Source organism: Symsagittifera roscoffensis, chromosome 7, assembly GCF_963678635.1.
Source record: "Symsagittifera roscoffensis chromosome 7, txSymRosc1.1, whole genome shotgun sequence".
NCBI classification, from domain to species: domain Eukaryota; kingdom Metazoa; phylum Xenacoelomorpha; order Acoela; family Convolutidae; genus Symsagittifera; species Symsagittifera roscoffensis.
In genome coordinates this window covers 21,418,080-21,438,419 of record NC_087068.1, presented here as the reverse complement: position 1 = coordinate 21,438,419, position 20,340 = coordinate 21,418,080, and the positions used below count along the sequence as shown (strand labels likewise).

At 44.2% G+C, this 20,340-nt stretch overlaps 1 protein-coding gene across 1 annotated transcript in view; it reads right to left on the bottom strand.

Annotated features, from left to right (window-relative positions):
• Nucleotides 1–1,373: 1,373 nt before the first annotated feature.
• The window catches only part of LOC134852172 (ras-related protein ORAB-1-like), a 245,776-nt gene continuing 226,809 nt past the window's right edge, over nucleotides 1,374–20,340 (bottom strand). The window contains exons 2-8 of the mRNA XM_063868485.1: nucleotides 3,544–3,606; nucleotides 3,400–3,472; nucleotides 3,081–3,128; nucleotides 2,959–3,006; nucleotides 2,770–2,865; nucleotides 2,568–2,699; nucleotides 1,374–2,428 (exon numbers count right to left, since the gene is read on the bottom strand). Coding sequence (XP_063724555.1) covers nucleotides 2,231–2,428; nucleotides 2,568–2,699; nucleotides 2,770–2,865; nucleotides 2,959–3,006; nucleotides 3,081–3,128; nucleotides 3,400–3,472; nucleotides 3,544–3,569 — 621 coding nt within the window. The 5' untranslated portion in view covers nucleotides 3,570–3,606 and the 3' untranslated portion in view covers nucleotides 1,374–2,230. The remainder of the gene's footprint in view (nucleotides 2,429–2,567; nucleotides 2,700–2,769; nucleotides 2,866–2,958; nucleotides 3,007–3,080; nucleotides 3,129–3,399; nucleotides 3,473–3,543; nucleotides 3,607–20,340) is intronic.

Below are 20,340 nucleotides of genomic sequence, written 5' to 3'. Positions count from 1 at the left end.
GCATGCCAAAAAGCAGCTCAATAAAATGCAAAAGTAGAAATAAGTCTCAAAGTAGTAAAAATTCGGCTACGTCTCGGATTCGAACCTAAGACCTATAGATTATGAGTCCCACGCACCAACACTTCAGCCACGGCCGCTTTATTAATCAAAAGACTAGCCACAAATAAAGCAGAGAACAGATGCAATGCAATTTCCAATGCTACAGCCGAATTGCCAAATAGTTTCCAAATTGTCAAATGAGTGGACACTTTTATTTGCGAGCTAGGTTAAAAAAAAAGGTTCGTACAAATTTAGTAACCCGCTCAAGCTCTGTAGTGTGAATAAGGCAGCACAGTTGATGCTCCACGGGCTCTCTTTAGGTATTGGATGGTCGGAAAAAAATAGATGCGTCATAGCTCCAGTCCAATTGCCTACCATACAATTGATTAAAATTTCACTCCATAAATAGTTAGTGTTATTAGAAGCTATAACATAAATTATAAAAACAATTTAGTCACTGTTCTTCTATTTTTGCTACTGTAGTATTCACTGAGCTACTTACATTCACTTTTTATAAAAATTCAGTGATTGTACTTCAGTTTTCGCTTCAGTACCATTTTTTGAATCTAGTTTTTAACTTCAAAAAATGTGTTTATCAAAATATATTTTATCGATTTACATCATGTTAATAGGTACAAGAATATCAAAACCATTGCTTTAGATCCCTGCTCAACAGTTGAAACAATAATACCAATATTGTTGCAACATTGCGATGAGACATGAAATTACTGAGTTATATTGCGTGACCGTTTGTTTTCATACTAACACAATCGATTCCCTAACTCCTATTTGAACATGATCGCTTAGCATAAACTATTGTACATTGGTATACCATACTCGGCATTGCGATTGTTTAGAGATCTAATATGCAAACGTGGAATTTCACATTAAACTGAGCTCAAAACAAGCTAATGGTAATAGTCTCAAAATGGCCTTATGCGACTACTTTCATCAGGCTAACGTCATTGGCTGTTTAGAACATTGTTTGCTTGGCTTGCTGACATGTACCATATTAGTTGTTCCATTCGTCATAGTGTAAAAATAGATGTCTTACAAACTATTGTGGTTTCATTCAAGCCAGGAATCCTAAATATTCCAACAGTAAAGTGGTTAACCTGCTCAGAAGTGAAGCTTAGCTCAGGTTTTTTCAATTCAAAAAGCAATCAAGGTAATAAAGCAACTATTTGAACGCCCCTAAGAAAAGCGGGCCACTTCACTAAGCAGACATCGCTTGCGCTATCGAGGCGTGTCCGACTTATATATCGCTTCAAAAAGATTGCATAGCCTGACATAGATTTGATGAATTCATTTGACTTAAAAACGTTGGAACAAAATCGAGATAAATCATGTATTCCATAAATCCATGGAAGTGTACTGGTTGATATAAATACAAAACAATTATTCAATTTACATTATCCCTTACGTATTTATGCTTTAGATATGATATACATTAAACTCTAAATTATTAATAGTAGTAACAACAATAGCATACTAGTACTACATCTTTTTGCATGGTATCATTGATTTTACTCTTCATTTTGTCACAGGCATGATAATCCACCCACCCAGCCTTTTCACTTTAAATAATTTCGAGAATTTAAATTTGAAAAGGCTTAGATGAAGATTGAAAAGCGGAATAACAATGCCCAGTCAAAAACAATTGGCATCAACTGACTACTAACATACCTAGACAAGACTATATCGGGAAAGCGTAGAGCAAAATATATTCAAAAGATTCGAATGATGTAGAGCTTTTATTCAAACTGCAACTAATTTGAAAACTTTCACATAAATTACACAAAACACCTCCAGGAAACACTTAAGCACTTCATTTTGTCATTAGAAAAAAATTATGTTTTTTAAAATAAGATTTAAGTCTGTGTTTCCTGGAAGGTATTGCAAAAGTCAACAGTTTGGGCAAACATATTGGGCTAATATTTTCAGCCGCCGGATTGAGTGCATTAAAATATTCAAAAATCTGAACTTACTATTTGCAAGATGTAAATGGAGAGTTCTATTAAAATTATCAAACTTGCAGATAAAAAGCTCTTAAATAAGATCTCGTCACACAATGAAACTTCGCAAACATCACAATGCATGGAATCCAGAACCCAGTCATTTAAATTATCATTTCGTTCTCAGTTCTTTCTATCCATCCATTCACATCAGTCATAATTTTCTCTTGCACCAATCAGCAACCGCAACCGTCGCTGGGTTTGACTGCTTCGGTGGGCTTGATCTTGAATTCGTTGTTTTTGTCTCCGCTGGTGGCTTGGTTTCCCATGTGTTTCTTGATCTCGCTAGCCATGGTCATGAAGGCCTGCTCCACATTGGTAGAGTTCTTGGCTGATGTCTCCAAAAATGGGATACCAATCGAGTCCGCGTACTCCTAGAACAAAATTTACGTAATTAAAGCGCCAACTGACTAAACTGGATTCTGATCGTGTAACATCAGAAGTCAACGGGATCGGTAGGTCAGAATTTGAAATTATTCGGCCCACAGAAAAAACCTCAGTACAGCAAGTTACCTTTGCGGTTGAGAACTCGACCACTTTTTTGACTGTCAGGTCGCATTTATTTCCGACGAGCAGCTTCTGCACATTGTCGGATGCATATCTTTCGATCTCTTGCAGCCATTGTTTCACATTATTGAATGTGTCCTGAAAAACAAAAAGATGAATTAATCGCCATTCTACGCTGAATGTACAGAGAGCTAAATGACGAATTTACCTGCTCAGTAACATCGTATACAATAATGATACCATGAGCACCGCGGTAGTAACTGGAGGTAATGGTCCTGAATCGTTCCTGACCAGCAGTATCCCACTAAACAAACAAAATATTTTTAGAATCAGAAGAAATGTTGACCATCATAACTGTTTTCCTTTAATTTCGCCATCAACCACTAAAAGAACTTACAATTTGCAGTTTGATTACTTTTGAATCCAACTCCAGCGTCCTTATTTTCTGGAAACAACACACAATCAACTGCTTAGAACCACAATTATCTTTCTCTTATTAATTACTGATGTTTTACTTACAAAGTCCACGCCAATTGTGCTAATGTAGCTTTCTGTGTAGGTATCGTCCTGTGAACATAAAAAAATTCAATCAAAACTTCAAATTCTTTTAAATTTGGGATCAAATTAACATACCCCCACCCACCCCCACCCACACACACACACACACACAAATAGACCAAGTTAAGACCCTCCACCCCATCGTCAATATAAGTTAAATTTGCTAAACGCTGCGTGTGAAAAGCTCAATTCTGATTGGCTGAAAATTCCCACTTAGAACCAAGGTAACATCCTCCCTCCTAAATCCTCGCCCCAAAAAATTTGAGCTATAGGAACTTACCGCAAATCTGAGTAAAAGACAGCTTTTTCCGACACCACTATCTCCAATCAAGAGAAGTTTGAAAAGGTAGTCACTAAAACGTAAAAAGAAATTTTAAAAATTCCTTTGTTTTTTATATGCAACTTCTTCGGAAAAGTTACTCACTACTCTGGGTGAAGATGAGGACTCATTTTTATTCAACGAATTCTTTTAGTTTCAATGTATCTAAAAAGGTTAGATAAGTGCCAAAAAGCGTTCCTCAAACATTACCAACAATTAAGTATTTGCTGTCTTTTTTCCGAATTAAATGAGTGGGTCAGAACATATCATAACCGAAACTGGAAGTTTAGTATGCAATTGACCAGATCAAAGGAATTTTAAGTGGTTTTTACAAGAGTGCTATCGAATACAACTCTTAAAATACTTTGCTCTCTATTTTTTGACACTTATCTAAAAAGGTTAGACAAGTGTCAGAAAGCGTTCCTCAAAAATTACCAAAATTAAGTATTTGTTGTCTTTTTTTCCGAAATAAATTAGCGGGTCAGAACATACCACGGTTACCGAAAACACTGTAAGTTTAGTATGCAATTGACCAGATCATAGCAATTTTAAGTTGTTTTTACAAGAGTGCTATCGAATACAACTCTTAAAATACTTTGCGCAATTAATTTTCTGAATTTGGCTGGATTTATTTCACTTCTGTTTTTCAGAATTAGACTGTCGACTTGAGACTTCTAATCGGGTTCAAATGTGAAGGAATACTTTAGGCTTTTATCAGCATAGTACTGCAGAGAAGGTGAATATTAACTTTGACAACCTAGCTGAGTTCACCAAGGAACAAGTTTAATGCTTAAGCAACTACAGGAAAAAAAATTTCTGCAAAGCCAAAAAAAAACAAAAACAGGATAAGCCTGTTAAGTAAAGAAAGTATCAAGAAAGTCTCGGCGAAAAGAAAACTACGCTAAGACCTCGGTCTAGAAAAAAGAGCGTCATGATGGCTAAATGCGCTACCATTAACAATTTACAACTATAGTTTGGTTCTGCATAGTTTTGGAGTTTAGTTTTGCAAAAACTGCAATGATGAGCGAAAAGTTGAGATGCCCATTACGATCATGAATCTTTTTCTACGCTATGTAGACCATATAGCGAGGACAGTGAAAGGCCACCCGAATAAGTTGATGCCAGCCGACAATAAATTGAACGCTAGATTACAGCAAACAGTCATTGAATAGTTTCAAGTAACACCTAAAAACAAATGGCAGCAGTCCTGTCCCCAGAATCTTGCCAAATTTATACACCAAAGAACCAAACATAGATGATCTTCTCCACCTTGGATTAGTCAAGCAAGGTCACATATGATAAAATATTTAAACACGGATCGAATAAATTACGACTCGCAATAAATTGAAAAAGTTGAAATTAAAATCATAAGAGCTTGATGAAACAGCTTAATGATTAATAAACAAACATTAGCAGCGGAAAGGTCTTGTAACATTCGCCCGGAAGTACATATCGACGGAAAAGAAAGATAGGTTCTAAAACGACTTGCTAGCGTCTAAATACAGCTCTACATGCTTTTCACCGTCTCTGCCAAAGCCAGTTCTTTTGGTGGTCTTTCTAACATCGGGTCGACAAAAAACGTTACTGTTTCCGGCTTCGATCAGAGCGCTCTAATCAACTTAATTATATTGTGCCAGTCGGTCATATTTGGAAGTTTGACCTTGAGAAGAGCAGAAAACACTTGATTTTGGAGTGAAATTTAATTTTTCAAAATTTCGAATGGAACATGTCATGCACGATTTTCTCGCGATAACTGAAAATCAGAAAAAGAAATGAGAACAATTTTAGAACAATTGCGGGAAAGTTGTCAGATAAAAACAAGTGGGAAATTGCTATTCGCAATTTCCATCATAGTGAACAAGAGTAGAGCTGTCCTTGTGCCATTCCGCCGGATGACACAGCATAACCTTCCCGCGACAGAAATAAAAGTGACTAAAGGCCTTATGAACAGAAAAGTGTTGCGACGGAGGGTCAGAATGTTCTGGAATTTTTATTTTTAAAATTTCGATTTGAAGGAGAACATTTCTGAGAAATAGAAAAAAGACGGCCATTTTGAATAAAATAGAGAAAAACAGAACGACGCCATATTTTGTGACGAACGGTTGTATCCGAGACGAGAAAATTACGGAGCCTCTTATCGTGGCAATAACACACGATAAGGACCTTAGTGACAGATATTTGTGGAGACGGAGGCTTCGGTGGGGGGAAGAGAAATACCACGGAACCCTCCCGGGACACGAAATATAGGAGATAAGAGTGTTATCTCAAGAAAATCACGGGAGCGGAGGCTTGGTCCCCCAGAGACTGTTATATGTGAAGGGACTGTGTAAACTAGCTATAACAGTTGCTGGAATGTCCTAGATATTAATTAAACACCGATATTATTTGATATTTCAGAGTATGAGTAGATAGAGAAAGGAAAAGGTCAATCCATCTCCAATGGATTTAATATAAAACTGTCACACAAAAACATATAGAAATAGGTGGTTCGAGCCGTGTTTTTAATGACAATCACGTAGTCTGAGGATCCGAGACTCAGCTATGTGGTTGTGTTCGCATGCAAACGAAAGCTGATCAAAAGTCGTTTGACTGATGGCCTAAAAATAGTAACTTTTTACTTTGCCCTAGACAGACCAGAAAATCAACTGGCAAGGTCGAGACGGTGAAAAACGAGTGGAATTAAGGTAACTGACGCCTGCCAGTCGTCAATAGGTACTTTTTCTACGCTCCGTCGCTGTGTGATATTTGGGCGAATGTTACATAGACGTTTTTATGGCGCTCCTGGGTGGGCCTGTTAAAGGCATGAAACCATCATGATCAGCAAGCGTTTCAGCGACGTACCCTCCGCTCCGGGCGTATGCCCGAGTTAGAGGCCTTAATGACCGTTTTTGTACTAGGGGGAAGGTGCGTACCCCTCCGTCTAGTACAATTTAGCTTTTTAACTTAGTTAACACCGAAAATTCCGGGGGCCGGAGGGTTAGGTGGGAAGTCATGAACCCGCTTATCCCGAGGTCCCGGGACCAAAAACAATTAAAGAGAAAGCGTAAAACCAAACAAAAACAGCGTATAACCAAGAAAAAGCCAAAAATAAATTTATTTAAAAACAAAAAAGTACAAAAAACAGTAAAAAATCCAAAAAAGACCAAAAACAGTAAAAAAAAAAAAAAAAAAAAACATAAAGTGACAGTTTATATGTTATTTCCGGACGAGATGTGATCTGACCTTCCTATTTGTTGTTGTTTCAGATTGATTTATATCTTTCTGATAGAAAGATTGTGTGTTTTGGTGAAGGGTTGGATACCCTCCCTCGAGTGTAATTTGAGTGTTTAAGCACGTTAATGGTGATTTTGCCGGTGACCGGAGGGTAGAGTGGCAGGCTCATCAACGTGTTCCACACTCAACAGGGACACCAAGGACAACATCCGCAACGACTGTTGGGTATCGTTGAAGCAATTTTAGTATCGTTCGGGTACTATTTCCTTAAAACTTAAGTGGTGGGGGGCTCGATTGGCGCGGTCCGATTGTACCCTCCATCGATTACAAATTTCCGAGTTAAGGGTCTTAATTCGGATATTTTGGTGCAAAGGAGGGTATAGTACTATTCATTAACGACTATTAATAGATTATTATCCTTATTATATATTACTTATCTCCTCAATTAGATCCAAAAAGCACCCAATTTTGTCGAAAATCATCGATTTTCGATCAAACTATAGACCCCCAAATTTTTGGATATCCGAGCTTTTCCGAACAACAAAAAGCTTTCAAATAGGGAGTAGCTACGTAGTTCGATCCCCCTAACTAAAGAAACTGCGTGAGAAAAGACTCAGTAGAAGTTGGAAAAATCCAGAATTTTTCGACCAAAATTTTGATAATTTTCTGCAATTTGTCAATCTGTTTTGGGGATCGAGTTTTTGAGTTTTTAGAGTTAGAGCAATAAAATTTTTTGCGTTAGGAGCGTGCTAGCATAACGTGCTCGGTTACTAGAGAAATTAACGGGCAACCCTCCGAGTAGCTCCGTGGATAGAGCTAACGACTTAAGGTTTGGAAAAGGAAGGAATCGGAGGGTCCAAATTTGATAGTTTTTGGCCAAATTTTTGTTTCTAAACCAATTTTGGTCCGGTTTTTTGCATTATTCCAGTGCCGTACAGGGCTACTACGCTCATTTCAAGTATTTTTAGGCACTTTCGACCGGAATTGCGAAAAAAGTCTTTCAGATCCTACACAGGTGGTGAAAAAGGCCATTTTGACGAACGCGTTTTTGGCGATTTCTCAAAGACTAGTTATCCGATCGGGATAATTTTGGTACCACAAGTCGACGTTTTTGACCACTTTTCCGAATCGCAACCGTTTTTGGGTTGATTATTTCGGAAAAGAAAAATTTTTTAGAATTTGTTGGTTCGGAGGGTCCAAGTAACGGGCAACCCTCCGAGCGGCAGAAAATTTTATCAAAACATCTTTTTATTCAACTGGGAAGGTTGACCGTGTCAGCCAACCTAGTTTTAAGTCAGGTAGACCGCTTTCAGAGGCTTTACTGCGGTGATTTAACCCTTTTTCTTGATTTTGGGGGAACCCTCCGAAGTGACCCTCCGGAGTCAGCTAAGCCCTTTAGCAACCCTCCTTAGTGGAAAATTTCCACGAGATCACCCTAAGAAGTTGAAACAGCTCCCCCTAGAACCCTTAGCTTATTTCGACGCTTTTTGAAGCTAGTAGGAGAACCTTCCAAGTGAGATCAGAAAATTTGAAAATTTTGGAGGTACCCTCCGAAGTGACCCTCCGGAGCGTATTAAGCATCTTATTGACCCTCCTTAGTAAATTTAAGGGGACCCTCCGAAGTAACTTGGGTGATTAAGATACCCTCCTAAGTAACTTGAGTGATTGAGGTACCCTCCGAGGTAACCCTCCGGAGTGTCTTAAACCTTCTAGCGACCCTCCTTGTAAGAGACTTGAGTAAACCTTCTGTGGCAATTTGGGAAACGGAAAATATCCATTTAATAAGGATCATATTAGGATATTAGGCGTGCTTATCAGGATCATAAGAATCCATTTTGACCCGGAAATTCGTGATCAACTTTGGATTCTATATTGGGTGTATTAGAAGTACCCGAACAAGATTTTTTTTTTTTTTTGATTGTGATTTTGGTTGAGTGGTTGCCTTGAGCTACTTAATAGGAAAGTTCGGGCAATCCGGGAACAAATAAAGGAAGACCTCGGTGGGTGTATTAAGCAAATACACACCCACTTGAGAAGAAGAATTGTTCCCTACTCTCGTGCACTTGGAGCAGTCCGAGTGTGGGAGAGCTTTTTCATAGATTTGACGAATTTTCGACCAAGAGGTTGCCTTGAGCTACTTAGTAGGACAGCTCGGGCAATCGCAGGACACCTAGGAGAAGACCTCGGTGGGTGTATTAGGCAAATACACACCCACTTGAGAAGACTGTGTCCTGGGCTTCGTTCTTTCGGATCGTTCCGATTGGGGGAAGTCTTTTTCTTTAAGACTAAGTTTTATTTATCTATTTCTGAATCATCACTGCTTTTTATCGAAGATTGTTTAATTTTAACAAAGCAGTGACTTGATAAATTGTGTGGCGATAAATTGATACTGACAAAAGGTCGCTGTCACCTGTAGGATATTCTTATCTGATTATCGATTGTGTGTTGTGTGTTGATTATATCTTGTGGAAACTTAGTGATACTGTTATACTATACAACCGGGTTGAGTTAGCATTATATCAATACTGAGTAGACCCTGTGTGTAACTTTAGCTGAGTCACTAATTTAGTCGTGAGAGATCTAAGAGACATTTTGATACTGACGGAATCGAGTAGGCAGCGTTAAGTGATTTAACTAAATCTTGTTTGTGGTACGGTTGCATTGCCATCAAATTACGAATACTTTCATTTTGTACAAAACTATGCAGCGCAGGGACTCGTTAGGATCGACTACTAAAATTCCCAGGCTAAGCAAGGGAAGCACGCGGAAATTTAGAACTAGGCGTAGCCAGACCTCGTTTAGCAGCGCTTCCGACGCGTTTGCTGAAGACGAATCGACTAAAGGTCAACCTGATCTTTCAGTGATCGAAATGAGACTAAGGAGCGAGAAAAACCTTGATGGCAATCAAGGGCGGAGCGCCGAGGCCGAGCCTGCGAGCGAAACGCCGGTGGATCCCTTTGACGAAGGGGAGCGAACGCTCATTCGACCCGACTTTGAGCCAGACGGGGTCCTCGAACGAGAGGAAGTCGAGAGGACAGAGGAGACCTCGGAGCGTTCCGAGGTCGAACCTCGGGAGGAAGTGTTGTACAGGGGAATGTCCAGATCAGAGACTAAGAGCTATAAATGGAGAAAGGAACCTTCACATCTGACAAGTGCACACTCATCCTTGGCCAAACAGAGTAACAACGCGATGATGTCGAGTATGAGTCCGGGTGAAGAGCAGACGTTCTCGAAGGCCAAGAAGAGTTGGAAGTCCTTGTACGACGAACGCATGGCGTCACTACCAACTGTAGGTTTGACTTCCAGGGATGACTACCCGGAGATAACCCATCCGGATGTGAACTTCACACCGTGCCCAAGGAACGACATGAGCAGGGAGGCATCTTCTGCCTCGCCGACCAGGCCTATGTCAGATGGGATAACGATGGGAGCATCATCAACGTTTGACAGACTGATGACGTCAATGCACAAGCAAAAGGGCGGTGCGTCATCAAGTACTAGGCTACAGCCACAGTTGACCTCGTCTTCTCTGGGGCTAACCCCGCCACTGGGGGCAGCTGGTGACATAAGTGATATGTTCGCTGGTGTGATGAATGGCCTGGATGAATTGAGGCGAGACATGACTAAGCGGATAGATCAAGTTGACGAGAGAGCTCACCATGGTCGAGAGAATTTGAAAGATGAGCTAACGCACGTGAAGTCGCAAGCGAGGTTTGATCAGGCTCAATTGATTCGTGACACCGATCAATGCCTGGCCGAGAGCCTGGCTCAGGCAAACAAAGAGTCAGAGGAAAGAGAGGCTAGGATGACAAGAGAGATCGAGCGATTGTTGAATGATCATGATAATACCTACGCCCAAACGATGACTGGCCTGGAAAGGAGGTTGGACGCCAAATCTGACTTAATGATGCGGAAGCTTGACGCGATCCTGAATGGGAATAATTGGCAGGAGCATTCCAACTTAAGGGAGCGCTCACGCCATGCGAATGTTGGAGATGGTACGGGCAACAGTGCCAGAGCCCAGCAAGGCTCGAGAACGAACTACGAACATAGAAACAAGGAGCGGCCAAGGGCAGCCCCGCAGAGGCCTGGCTGGACAAATCCAGTCCCACCGGAGGCAGATGCCACCCCGGAGACAAGATTGCCAACCGTGCCACAAGTCAGTTCAGTACCAGATCTGACTACAGTCTCACAAGACACAACGATGTATGCCTCGATGTTTGAGCCTCTGAACAGATCTCTTGAAACATTCATCACCAAGCTCTCGAAGTCAACCGAGAGAGGAGAGAGGTCAAGAAGAACACTGAAAAAGCCGAAGTCATATAAAGACGAGTCAGACGGCTGCATTGATACTTGGATAGAGGTGATGAAGTTACACTTTGAGGAAGAGAATCTCTCCAAGAAACAAGAGTGCAGCGCGCTGACGAGCAACTTGGAGGGTACTGCACTAAATTGTGTAATGGCGAAAAGAGTCAATGAGAGGGATAGCGCTCGCAAGATATTCGACATCCTGCTGAATCGTTTCGGCTCTGGAGTACAAGGGCACCAGGCCATGGTGAAGTTCGAGAAGAGGCGTCAGAGAGATGAAGAATCAATAGATAAATTCTTGGACGACCTTGAATTGCTCAGGAGGAGGAGCAACCCGGATGAGAGAATATCCGAACGAAACTTGGCGATCGCTTCGAAGTTCATGGATGGTGTAAGGAGTGAGGAGTTGAAGACGATGTTGGCCACTCATTTCACCCTGTCGCTGGACCAGGTACCCACGCCCGATGACTTGCGTATGAAGTCACGCGAGTATTTACTGATAAAACCGAGGGCGCAAAACCGTTACAGCAATTATGGCAACTATAGCGGGACAAACACTGGTGCGAATTCCAGTTGGTACAAACCTCGCGATGACATGGACAAGAGGAGGTCGTGTGCGAATTGTGGTTCGATGGACCATCACGTTTCTGCGTGTTCTGCATACAAACAGAACATGAAGGCCATAGGCTACTTTCTCGAGGACGCTGACGCGACCGACGAGGATCATGAAGAGTATGTGAGAGGGCTCATCATGAAATATGGTCCGAGGTGCTTCTTCTGTAATTTGGAGGGACACTTCAAGTCGGATTGTACTCAATTTTGGGACGCAGTAGCGGACGTGAAACATCCCCGCCATGAAGAGGCGCTTTCGGGTGTCAAGGCCAGTCGAGCACGTCTGATGAACGAGGCTGAATCTCGGAGAAAGGAAACGACACCGAGCACTTTCACGACTAAAAAGGTTAAGACATGGCCTGACGAGGGGGTAGCCTCGAACCTCGAAACAGAGTCGTCTAGCCCACTCAAGGTGGATTACGGCTTGGCGGCAAGGACAGCTCTGCAGAATGTCAAACAAGACCTAGCCACGAAAGAAGTGGAGCAATGGGTAAGGTCGGAGCTGGAGAGCACAGATCTTCGGGAAAGTCTTGATGTCCTGAGTAAGACGACAAGAGCAGAAGACGAAAAAGAGCCCAAGAAACAGGGACTAAAACTGAACGTTATATCTGGCAAGACTTTCGGCATGACGAAGGCAGGGACCAAAATAATGTCTATCATCTCAGTCGCAGGGCACCAGGTGGTCAAGAACCTGAGCGAGCCATCCGAAATTACACTAGTCCACCTGGACATCTATGCAGACTATCTGAAACAGAAGGATCCCAAACTAGACTCCAGGGCAGTGCGAGCGCTGCTCACAACGGGAGGTCCGAGGCTGATGAAAGTGGACGGACATTATATCGATGTCCATGGCCCTTACCCGATTCTGATGAATGTGGATGGCATCAATATCTACACGAAAGCTCACATAACTGATGCGAACGATCAGGTTGGCCGGATATACATTGGTCAAGAGGAGCTGAAGGTCAGACGAATCGGACACAACGCGATGCTCGAGCAAGATGCTGTGCATATTGGTTGCGAGGCAGATCTGGCCGCACACGTTCTGGACGTGCAAGGCAGACAGCTTTCAGTAAAGGGACTGCTAGACACGGGAGCAGTAGTCAGTGTCATGCCAGTCAAAACTTGGACCGACATGGGTTTTGAGAGGTCGGATCTCATACCGACAAACATCAGGTTGGCAGCTGCCAATCAGGGAGCGATCTATGTCACCGGGCGAACCCCGATCATCTCACTGCAGCTCGGAGGGAGACATCTTTGGATGAGCTTCCTAGTAGTAGAGAATTTGGACGAATCCGACCAGTTCATCCTAGGGAGGGATTTCGTTCGCAACTTTGACGTCACGATTGATCTCAATGACGGATTGATTAGGATCAAGGATCCTGAAAGAAAGTATGAGAAAAGACCCCTTAATAAGATATTAATTAATCAGGCCAAGGTGCCGATTTTTCTGGATCGAAAAGTTAGATTAAAACCGAACCAAGCCGTAGTAGCGACGTTTAGGATGAGGAACTTGAATGAACTCAGCAATGACAGACAGGTGTGTCTGGTACCAAATCCAAACAGTAAAAGCTCGGCTATTTTAGGAAGAAGCTTCTCACTCACTCAGAGCGGACTGTGTGTGAGTGTGTTATTGAACACAGAAGCAACAACAGTGACAATACAGAGGGGAAAGAAACTTGGCTACGCTTTGCCTCTGAACACAGACTTTCTGAGTGTGGAGAACTTGAAGAAGTTTGACGTAACTAAATGTCCATTACATGCGAACCAAGAATGTATAATGAAAAGAGTAATTGAATTGAAATCTTCTAGGAAATTGTTTTCAATGAAGTCGGAAACAGATGATGGGCTGTCTAGTTGTTCCAACTTTCCTGAGAGACCGACGGAAGCAGAGTTAGCAGCGAATAGGCCTGTCCTACCTGAGATAGAGCATCTGAAGGGTAAAATATCCGACAAGGAACTAGATTCGCTCAGGGCGGTGCTAAATCGGAACGCAGACGTTTTTTCGAAACATAAGGCCGACATAGGTTGTTGCAATTTTGTAGAGCACGAGATTGAGATAGAAGAGGGCTCGGTACCTCATAGGGAAGGGGCGAGAAGAATGACCCCAAACAAGTCAGAAGCGTGTAGGAAGGAAATCGAGATGTTAATGGAGTACGACATGATCGAGCCGTCGAAGTCCCCATGGGCTTGTGGCGTGGTCATGGCAAAAAAGAAAGGGGGACAACTCAGATTTTGTTGCGATTTCCGTTATCTGAACGCAGTGACTATAAAGGACGCATATCCGATTCCCCGCATCGATGAGAGCCTATCCAAGCTGGGAGACGCCAAGTTCTTCACGACGTTGGATTTGGGCTCAGCATTCTGGCAAGTGCCGCTCAGAAAGCAAGATCGAGAGAAAACAGGCTTCGCTTGTGAGCTGGGACTGTTCCAGTGGAAGAGGATGCCATTCGGATTGTGCAACGCGACAGCCACATTCCAGCGACTGATGGCTCAGGCACTCACGAGCGTTACTAAAAAGTATGGGAATCTCATCATGTGTTATGTCGATGATGTAGTGATCGCGACACCAACCTTGGAAGACCACATCGAGAGGTTGGAAGAGGTGTTTTCTTGCATGAAGCAGGCGGGTCTGAAATGCAAACCCTCTAAGTGCGAAATCCTCAAGGATTCCATAAAGTATCTGGGCCGCCTGGTTGACAAACATGGAGTGAGACCAGACCCCGAAGCGGTTGAAGCGGTGCTGACCTGGAAGGCACCTAAAACAGATACACAGTTGATGAGTTTTCTGGGATTCGCCAATTATTATCGCGAGTTCATCAAGGGGTATGCTGACAAAATATACCCCATGCAGAAGTTGATGAGAAATAAGGGCAAAAAGTTCACCTGGACTGATGAGGCACAAGTCTCATTTGAAAACATCAAACGCGAACTTTGCGAGGCACCGGTCCTCGGCATGCCAACGGAGAAGGGGATGTTCGTGCTGGACACGGATGCATCAGTGGTTGCGATATCAGGCATACTTCACCAAGAGCAGGAGTGGAACGGGAGAACGGTTCTTCGTCCGATAGCTTATGGAAGTAAAGTCCTGAGTGACACTGAGATGAAGTACGGCGCACCAAAAGCGGAGATGTTTGCTGTGATCACGTTTGTGGAAAAGTACAGGGCCTACTTGGGGAGTGCTCCCTTCAAGTTGCGTGTGGACAATCGTGCCCTTGCCTGGCTGAAAACCTATTCGATGGACCAGAGCTACATTGGTCGTTGGATCGTGCGCTTGGATGGATACCACATGATCATAGAGCACCGTACCCGTGACAAGCACCAGAACGCAGATAGCCTCAGCAAAAAGACAGAATTTTATGAGCGCCTCGAAGAGAAGCAAGCTAACCAATCAGAGATCAAAGACGGGTTTTCCTTTCTGGACAAAGAAACCTATGATGAGCTGCCACTTACTAGGTGGTTAGACAAATCAGGACATCCTATACCTGGACACCCTGACCTTCCAGTGGAGACGGCTGCGGAGATAAAGCTTTTAGCCAGAGGCGAACCCGTTCCGTTGGATCTGCTAGTCCGATCCAACTTGGTACAGCAAGAACTGACCAGGCTGGGTATAAACAGCATCGCTTTATTGAATAAGACGGTGAACGTGGCGCCGGACGTCATGGGAAAACTCCGTGACTTGTTGGATAGGGAAGTGGATAGGCATGATCGTGAATGGAGGGAAACCATGCAGAGGTTGACTGTCACCGAGAGAACAGAGAAGAGGCCAGTGTCCATTCGCAGCCGAGGCGTTGAACGGGATTGCAGGTCGATCGTCAATCAGCTGGTGACCTCGATGCCGAAAGAAGTATTGTTGAGAACTTCGTTCACTGAATATGGAACATCGAATCAAAACCAAGCTACTGAGGAAGTCAGGATCAAGTCGAAATCTAGCTTCACGAGGAGAGTGCACTTCACGGATGCAAAAGAGGAATACGAGCCAAGCTCAGATTGTTCGTCCCTGGACGAGACAATGTCCGGGGAGTCTGACACCTTCGATCCAGTCAAGGACGACTTGTCTGAGAAGTCAAACGCCTTTGAGCCCGTGCAGGACAACTTGTCCGGGGAGAGGTTGACTAGACAACCTAGGGACAGAATTTTGTCCGGGGAGTCGGGTTCAAGGCGACCGATGGACAGAGTTTTGTCCGGGGAGTCGAGAAACATCTCAAACAACTTGGAATATGATGTTGGAGAATCGGTCGACTCAAGTGTTGAGTCGGGACCCCAGTCCGGGGACAACACGTCTGAAACAACTTCCAATTCCGACATGTCAGAGATTGCGATCCACTCCTTATTGGTAGACTGGAAGCAGCGTGGGCTGGACCGGGAAATACATCAGGATCCAGACAGGGACAGATACACCTCAGATGAAGAGGGCACTGTGGTAGACAATGCCGCAGACGAGCTCGAACTGATAGCAGTTTCAAAACGCCCAACCAGATTGCTGCCACATGGTACGGTCGTCCGTACCAATCTGGAACCATCTGTCCAAGAAGCGACGCCTTTGAAAAAGATATGGTGTGTCAAGTTGATGGACGATGCTCATGCTCCGGAGATAATGAGTGGGCAAATGAACGTGGTGAAGACGTATTTGAAAGCCAGGTACAGGCTGTCGGATCTCCTGAGGGCTCAACGAAATGATAGAATGACGAGCAGTCTGAAAAGATGGATCGAGAATGGAGCACCTGACAAGGGAGACTTGGAAGAAGACAGCTACAAAATCCTGAAGCAGTTTTACCTGAAGAGGAAAGACTTGTTGTACCTGAATAAGGACGGAATCGTGGCCTGTAAGCGCAAGGAAGAGGACAAGCTCCTTTATAAATACAATTCAATCGTGTTACCTCAGTTGTACCAGACCGAATTACTCTTTCGCTCACATGATCAGATGGGACATCAAGGTGTGGACAAAGTGTATAACAGGATACAAAAACGATTCGAATGGCCGGGGTTGAAGAAGGCTTGTGAGAAATGGATAGCCGCATGCCTGTCTTGTCAACAGGCAAAGGATCCCAGGAAACTAAGGTTCCCCCTACAGTCAATAGAATCGTCAGGTTTCAACGAGGTGGTGCAAATTGATCACCAGAAAATCTGCATGACAGCAACGGGCTATAATAAGGTGCTGGTAATGATCGACCATTTTACGAAGTATGCGGAGGCGGCACCCTGCATGACAGCATCGGCAGAAGAAACGTGCGATCATTTGATAAACGTGTGGATAGCAAGGCATGGCTGCCCCATCACGTTCCAATCTGACAATGGCAAAGCATTCGTAGGTGATCTCACGAAAGAGTTAATGAAAAGGTCGCAGGTAGCGCAGGCCCACTCGACCACTTATCACCCGCAAACGAATGGCCTAGTCGAGAGGCAGAATCGCACACTGGTATCCATGTTGAGAGTCTACTGCTCACGCTACATGGATGACTGGGACAAGCACTTACCGCAAGTGATGGGTGCTTACAACAGCACGGAGCATTCCACCACGGGAATAAGTCCGCATATGATGCTCACGGGTCATGAAAAAGCACTCCCGTTAACGTTCTTCTACCCTGAATATGAAGGGAAGAGGACAGCACCGCAAACGTACGTGCGGGACGTTATTAGAAGACAACAGGACCTCAATGACTTATGCAGGAGGAATACGCAACAGGCGCAAATTAGACAAAAAAGGAGGTTTGATAAAAGAACAGCCGATGCAAAAGCCTACTCAGTTGGCGATTACGTCTGGGTGTTCCAGGAAGTGGTTCCACCAAAAGGAACCAAGAAACTATTAAAGAAATGGCGTGGTCCATTTCAGATAACAGAGGTGCATCAAGGAGGTCGTTTTTATCGGCTGAGCACCGGAAGAGCGGCTCATTACGAGAATATCAAACCACACAACGCCTCGTCCGAGGATTGGTGCATCCCAGCGGACATGCAAGAGGGAGACTATTTAATAGTGGATCCTGCTTGTGAAGTGAATGAAAGGGGTACTCGCGACAAGAACGACGGGAATGAGATGGTGGACAATTGTGATCTACCACTGGATCTCGAGTTGACTGAGCGAGTAGAGGTGGACGATGAAACTCTACCATATGCCGAAGAAGACTGGGATTGCCCAGAACAAACCGAAATTGACAAAGGAATACAGCCTGACTTTCCGCTCACTATGGAGACACGCCAAAGTAAGAGGGGAAAAAACCAGAAGAAATACAATCCGTATGGCGAGGACTTCGTTGTAGACCGGATAGTAGTGAGTGATGTCATAGACTCGCTGGTGGGGCTGGACGAAGTAGCAATCCTAAAAGAAATCGACCTTGTGAACGATATGGATCAAGATTGGATCGACGATCGATCAGAACCGGAAGTGGAGTTCGAACCAGAAGCGGAACAGACTCATGAGCAAGAACTAACAAACTTGCGCGTGCTCGAATGGCTCCACGATCTGCCGACAGATCCAAAAGAGACGATCCTGACGATTCAGGACGTCGACAGAGACGGCGTCAAATACATCAGTCATGACAATACCGAGTCCAACTGGGTCGCCCCAGATGGTCCTCTACGTGTTCCACAATCCAACCTCGGTCTCCTAGACTTTGGGCGATCGACGGGGACGTCGATGGATATTTTTGTCCGGGGAGTGGGGGTAGGACTCACCCACACCGAAAATCTCATAATAAAAAAATTGAAATCGGCAAGGGAAACCGGAGAACTAGAGACAGAGGGCGAGAATGCTAAGAAACCACCTTTTGGACGAATCTTTGAATCGTATTTTGATCTCCCGAACCACTATTCGAACAATATCGTTATAACGGACAGCGATTTCATACTCACGGAACGCACGTGCGCCATAGCGATAACTGCGGACGTAAGCTTCAAAACAGCACTAGCGGCCGACTTTAAAAGAGAGTACAAGAATATCGAGTTTTTGTGGAAACAGAGGCCGGGTGTAGGAGGAATGATAGCGTTGCCCCCTGTTGCATCACAGATACCAGGGAAATATTTGTGTTTTTTGGTTACGAAAGCTACTGATAGGCAACACGTGAATCCGGAGAGCTTGGTATTGGCCTTGACTCGACTTAGGGATTTCCTGGTTGAGAGAGGTGTGACCTCTCTCTCGTTGCCAGTTTATGATCCCAATAGGGGAAAGCTACATCCGAGAGAGTTGTACGCTCTTGTGCATGTGATATTTTCAGAGACTGACATAGAGGTTTACTTACATAAAAAATACTATCTGAGCATATGCTAAGAATTGCGCTCGGCGATAAGTGGTTTTTATTAAGTTGCTCGATAAGAATTAGAGTCAAGTTTTAGATTAGGTTAGGTCTTAGGTACAGTATTAGGGATTAGGTTTTTATGTGATGTTTATGTTTTGTTATTGTGATGTTATGTTTTATGTTAGTGTCATAAAAGACCTGGGGCACCCCAGGTCATCAAGGTGACAGCGTACATTCATGCTACTCTGACAAAAGTAAAGGTGGACGATCCACCTTGGTGCTAAAATTTTAAATCAGAATTGAAAAAGAGAATTTCAATGGAGAGTTTTAGAGAATTGATTGATGTTGCATCTTAAAATGATGGTTCTAAGTCGCGACCTGTCTTTTAGATCTTGATTGATCGGAAATTGTTTACTGACACTGAATCAGAAGAGATTACACGAAGAATCAACACGAAAAGAAATGGGAGATACTAACGAACTCATGGAATTCCTCTCAGCGAGTCTAGGAGCGACTCTAGACGAGATCTATCAGCGGCTGATCGATTGTGACTTCACACGAGAAGACCCGGGGTTGGCGATGTTTGTGGTCGCACTCCTCAATGCACTGGGAAGAGAGGGTCGAGGGAATCGCCCTACGGAAGTAGTGTTGATGTTGGCCTTCGGTGAGTCCGGGACCGCCGAGAGAGGCCGAAACCGATTGATGAGATGGAGGCGCGGAGAAATGTCCGGCCACGACCTGGCTCGTGAGCCGGGACTAGGCGAGCAAAGGGACCACCGGCTAGGTGAAATGCCCTTACCTGTCCAACCTGCGCAGCCATTAATCGGAGCGAAGAGACAGCGTGATGGGCCAGGCCCGTCACACTCGGTCGACTCTCCAACAGCTGCTCCTCCCCTGAAGAGAGTGAGAGTGAGCGAGATAGAGATCCAGACGTCGGAAACGATTGAAACACTGGAGAAGAAGGAGAGGGACCAGAATGAGCTGTGTGCCAAACTTCAGGAGTACAGGACCATAGCTCGGGAGAGAGACGAATGGAAAAAGAAATTCGAAGATCTGCAGGTGGCCTACAAGGAGGATGAGATAAAGCACCTGAAGGAGCTGTATATGGCGAAGGTGAGCCAAGTGTCACCGGAAATCCTGGCGAGCATGAGGTCCTCGGAGGGATCTAACGACACACGCCCCAGGACAACCGCGCAGGAGCTGTGCGCATCGAGAGGACCTGAGGTTCTGGATTTGCATGCATCAAAGGGGCACGAGGCTCCTCAGCAGACACGACCGTCTGCTTCGAGTCAGAGGTTTACGATACCAGACCCTTCTGACACCTATCTAGCTCCTCAATTTCAGGAATCATTTAACCAAGTGGCCAGAGCCGCGATGGATGAGATCAACAGAGGCACTGAACGGACGCTGGCTAGGATCGTTCCTTCCCAGCGTCGTGATCCTTCATCAGATGGCTCCGAGCGGGCAACCCGCACGATAGCGTGCTCTGCGCCTGGAGGAGTCTTCAAGAAGTCTCGCGTGGTAGATATCAGGAAGA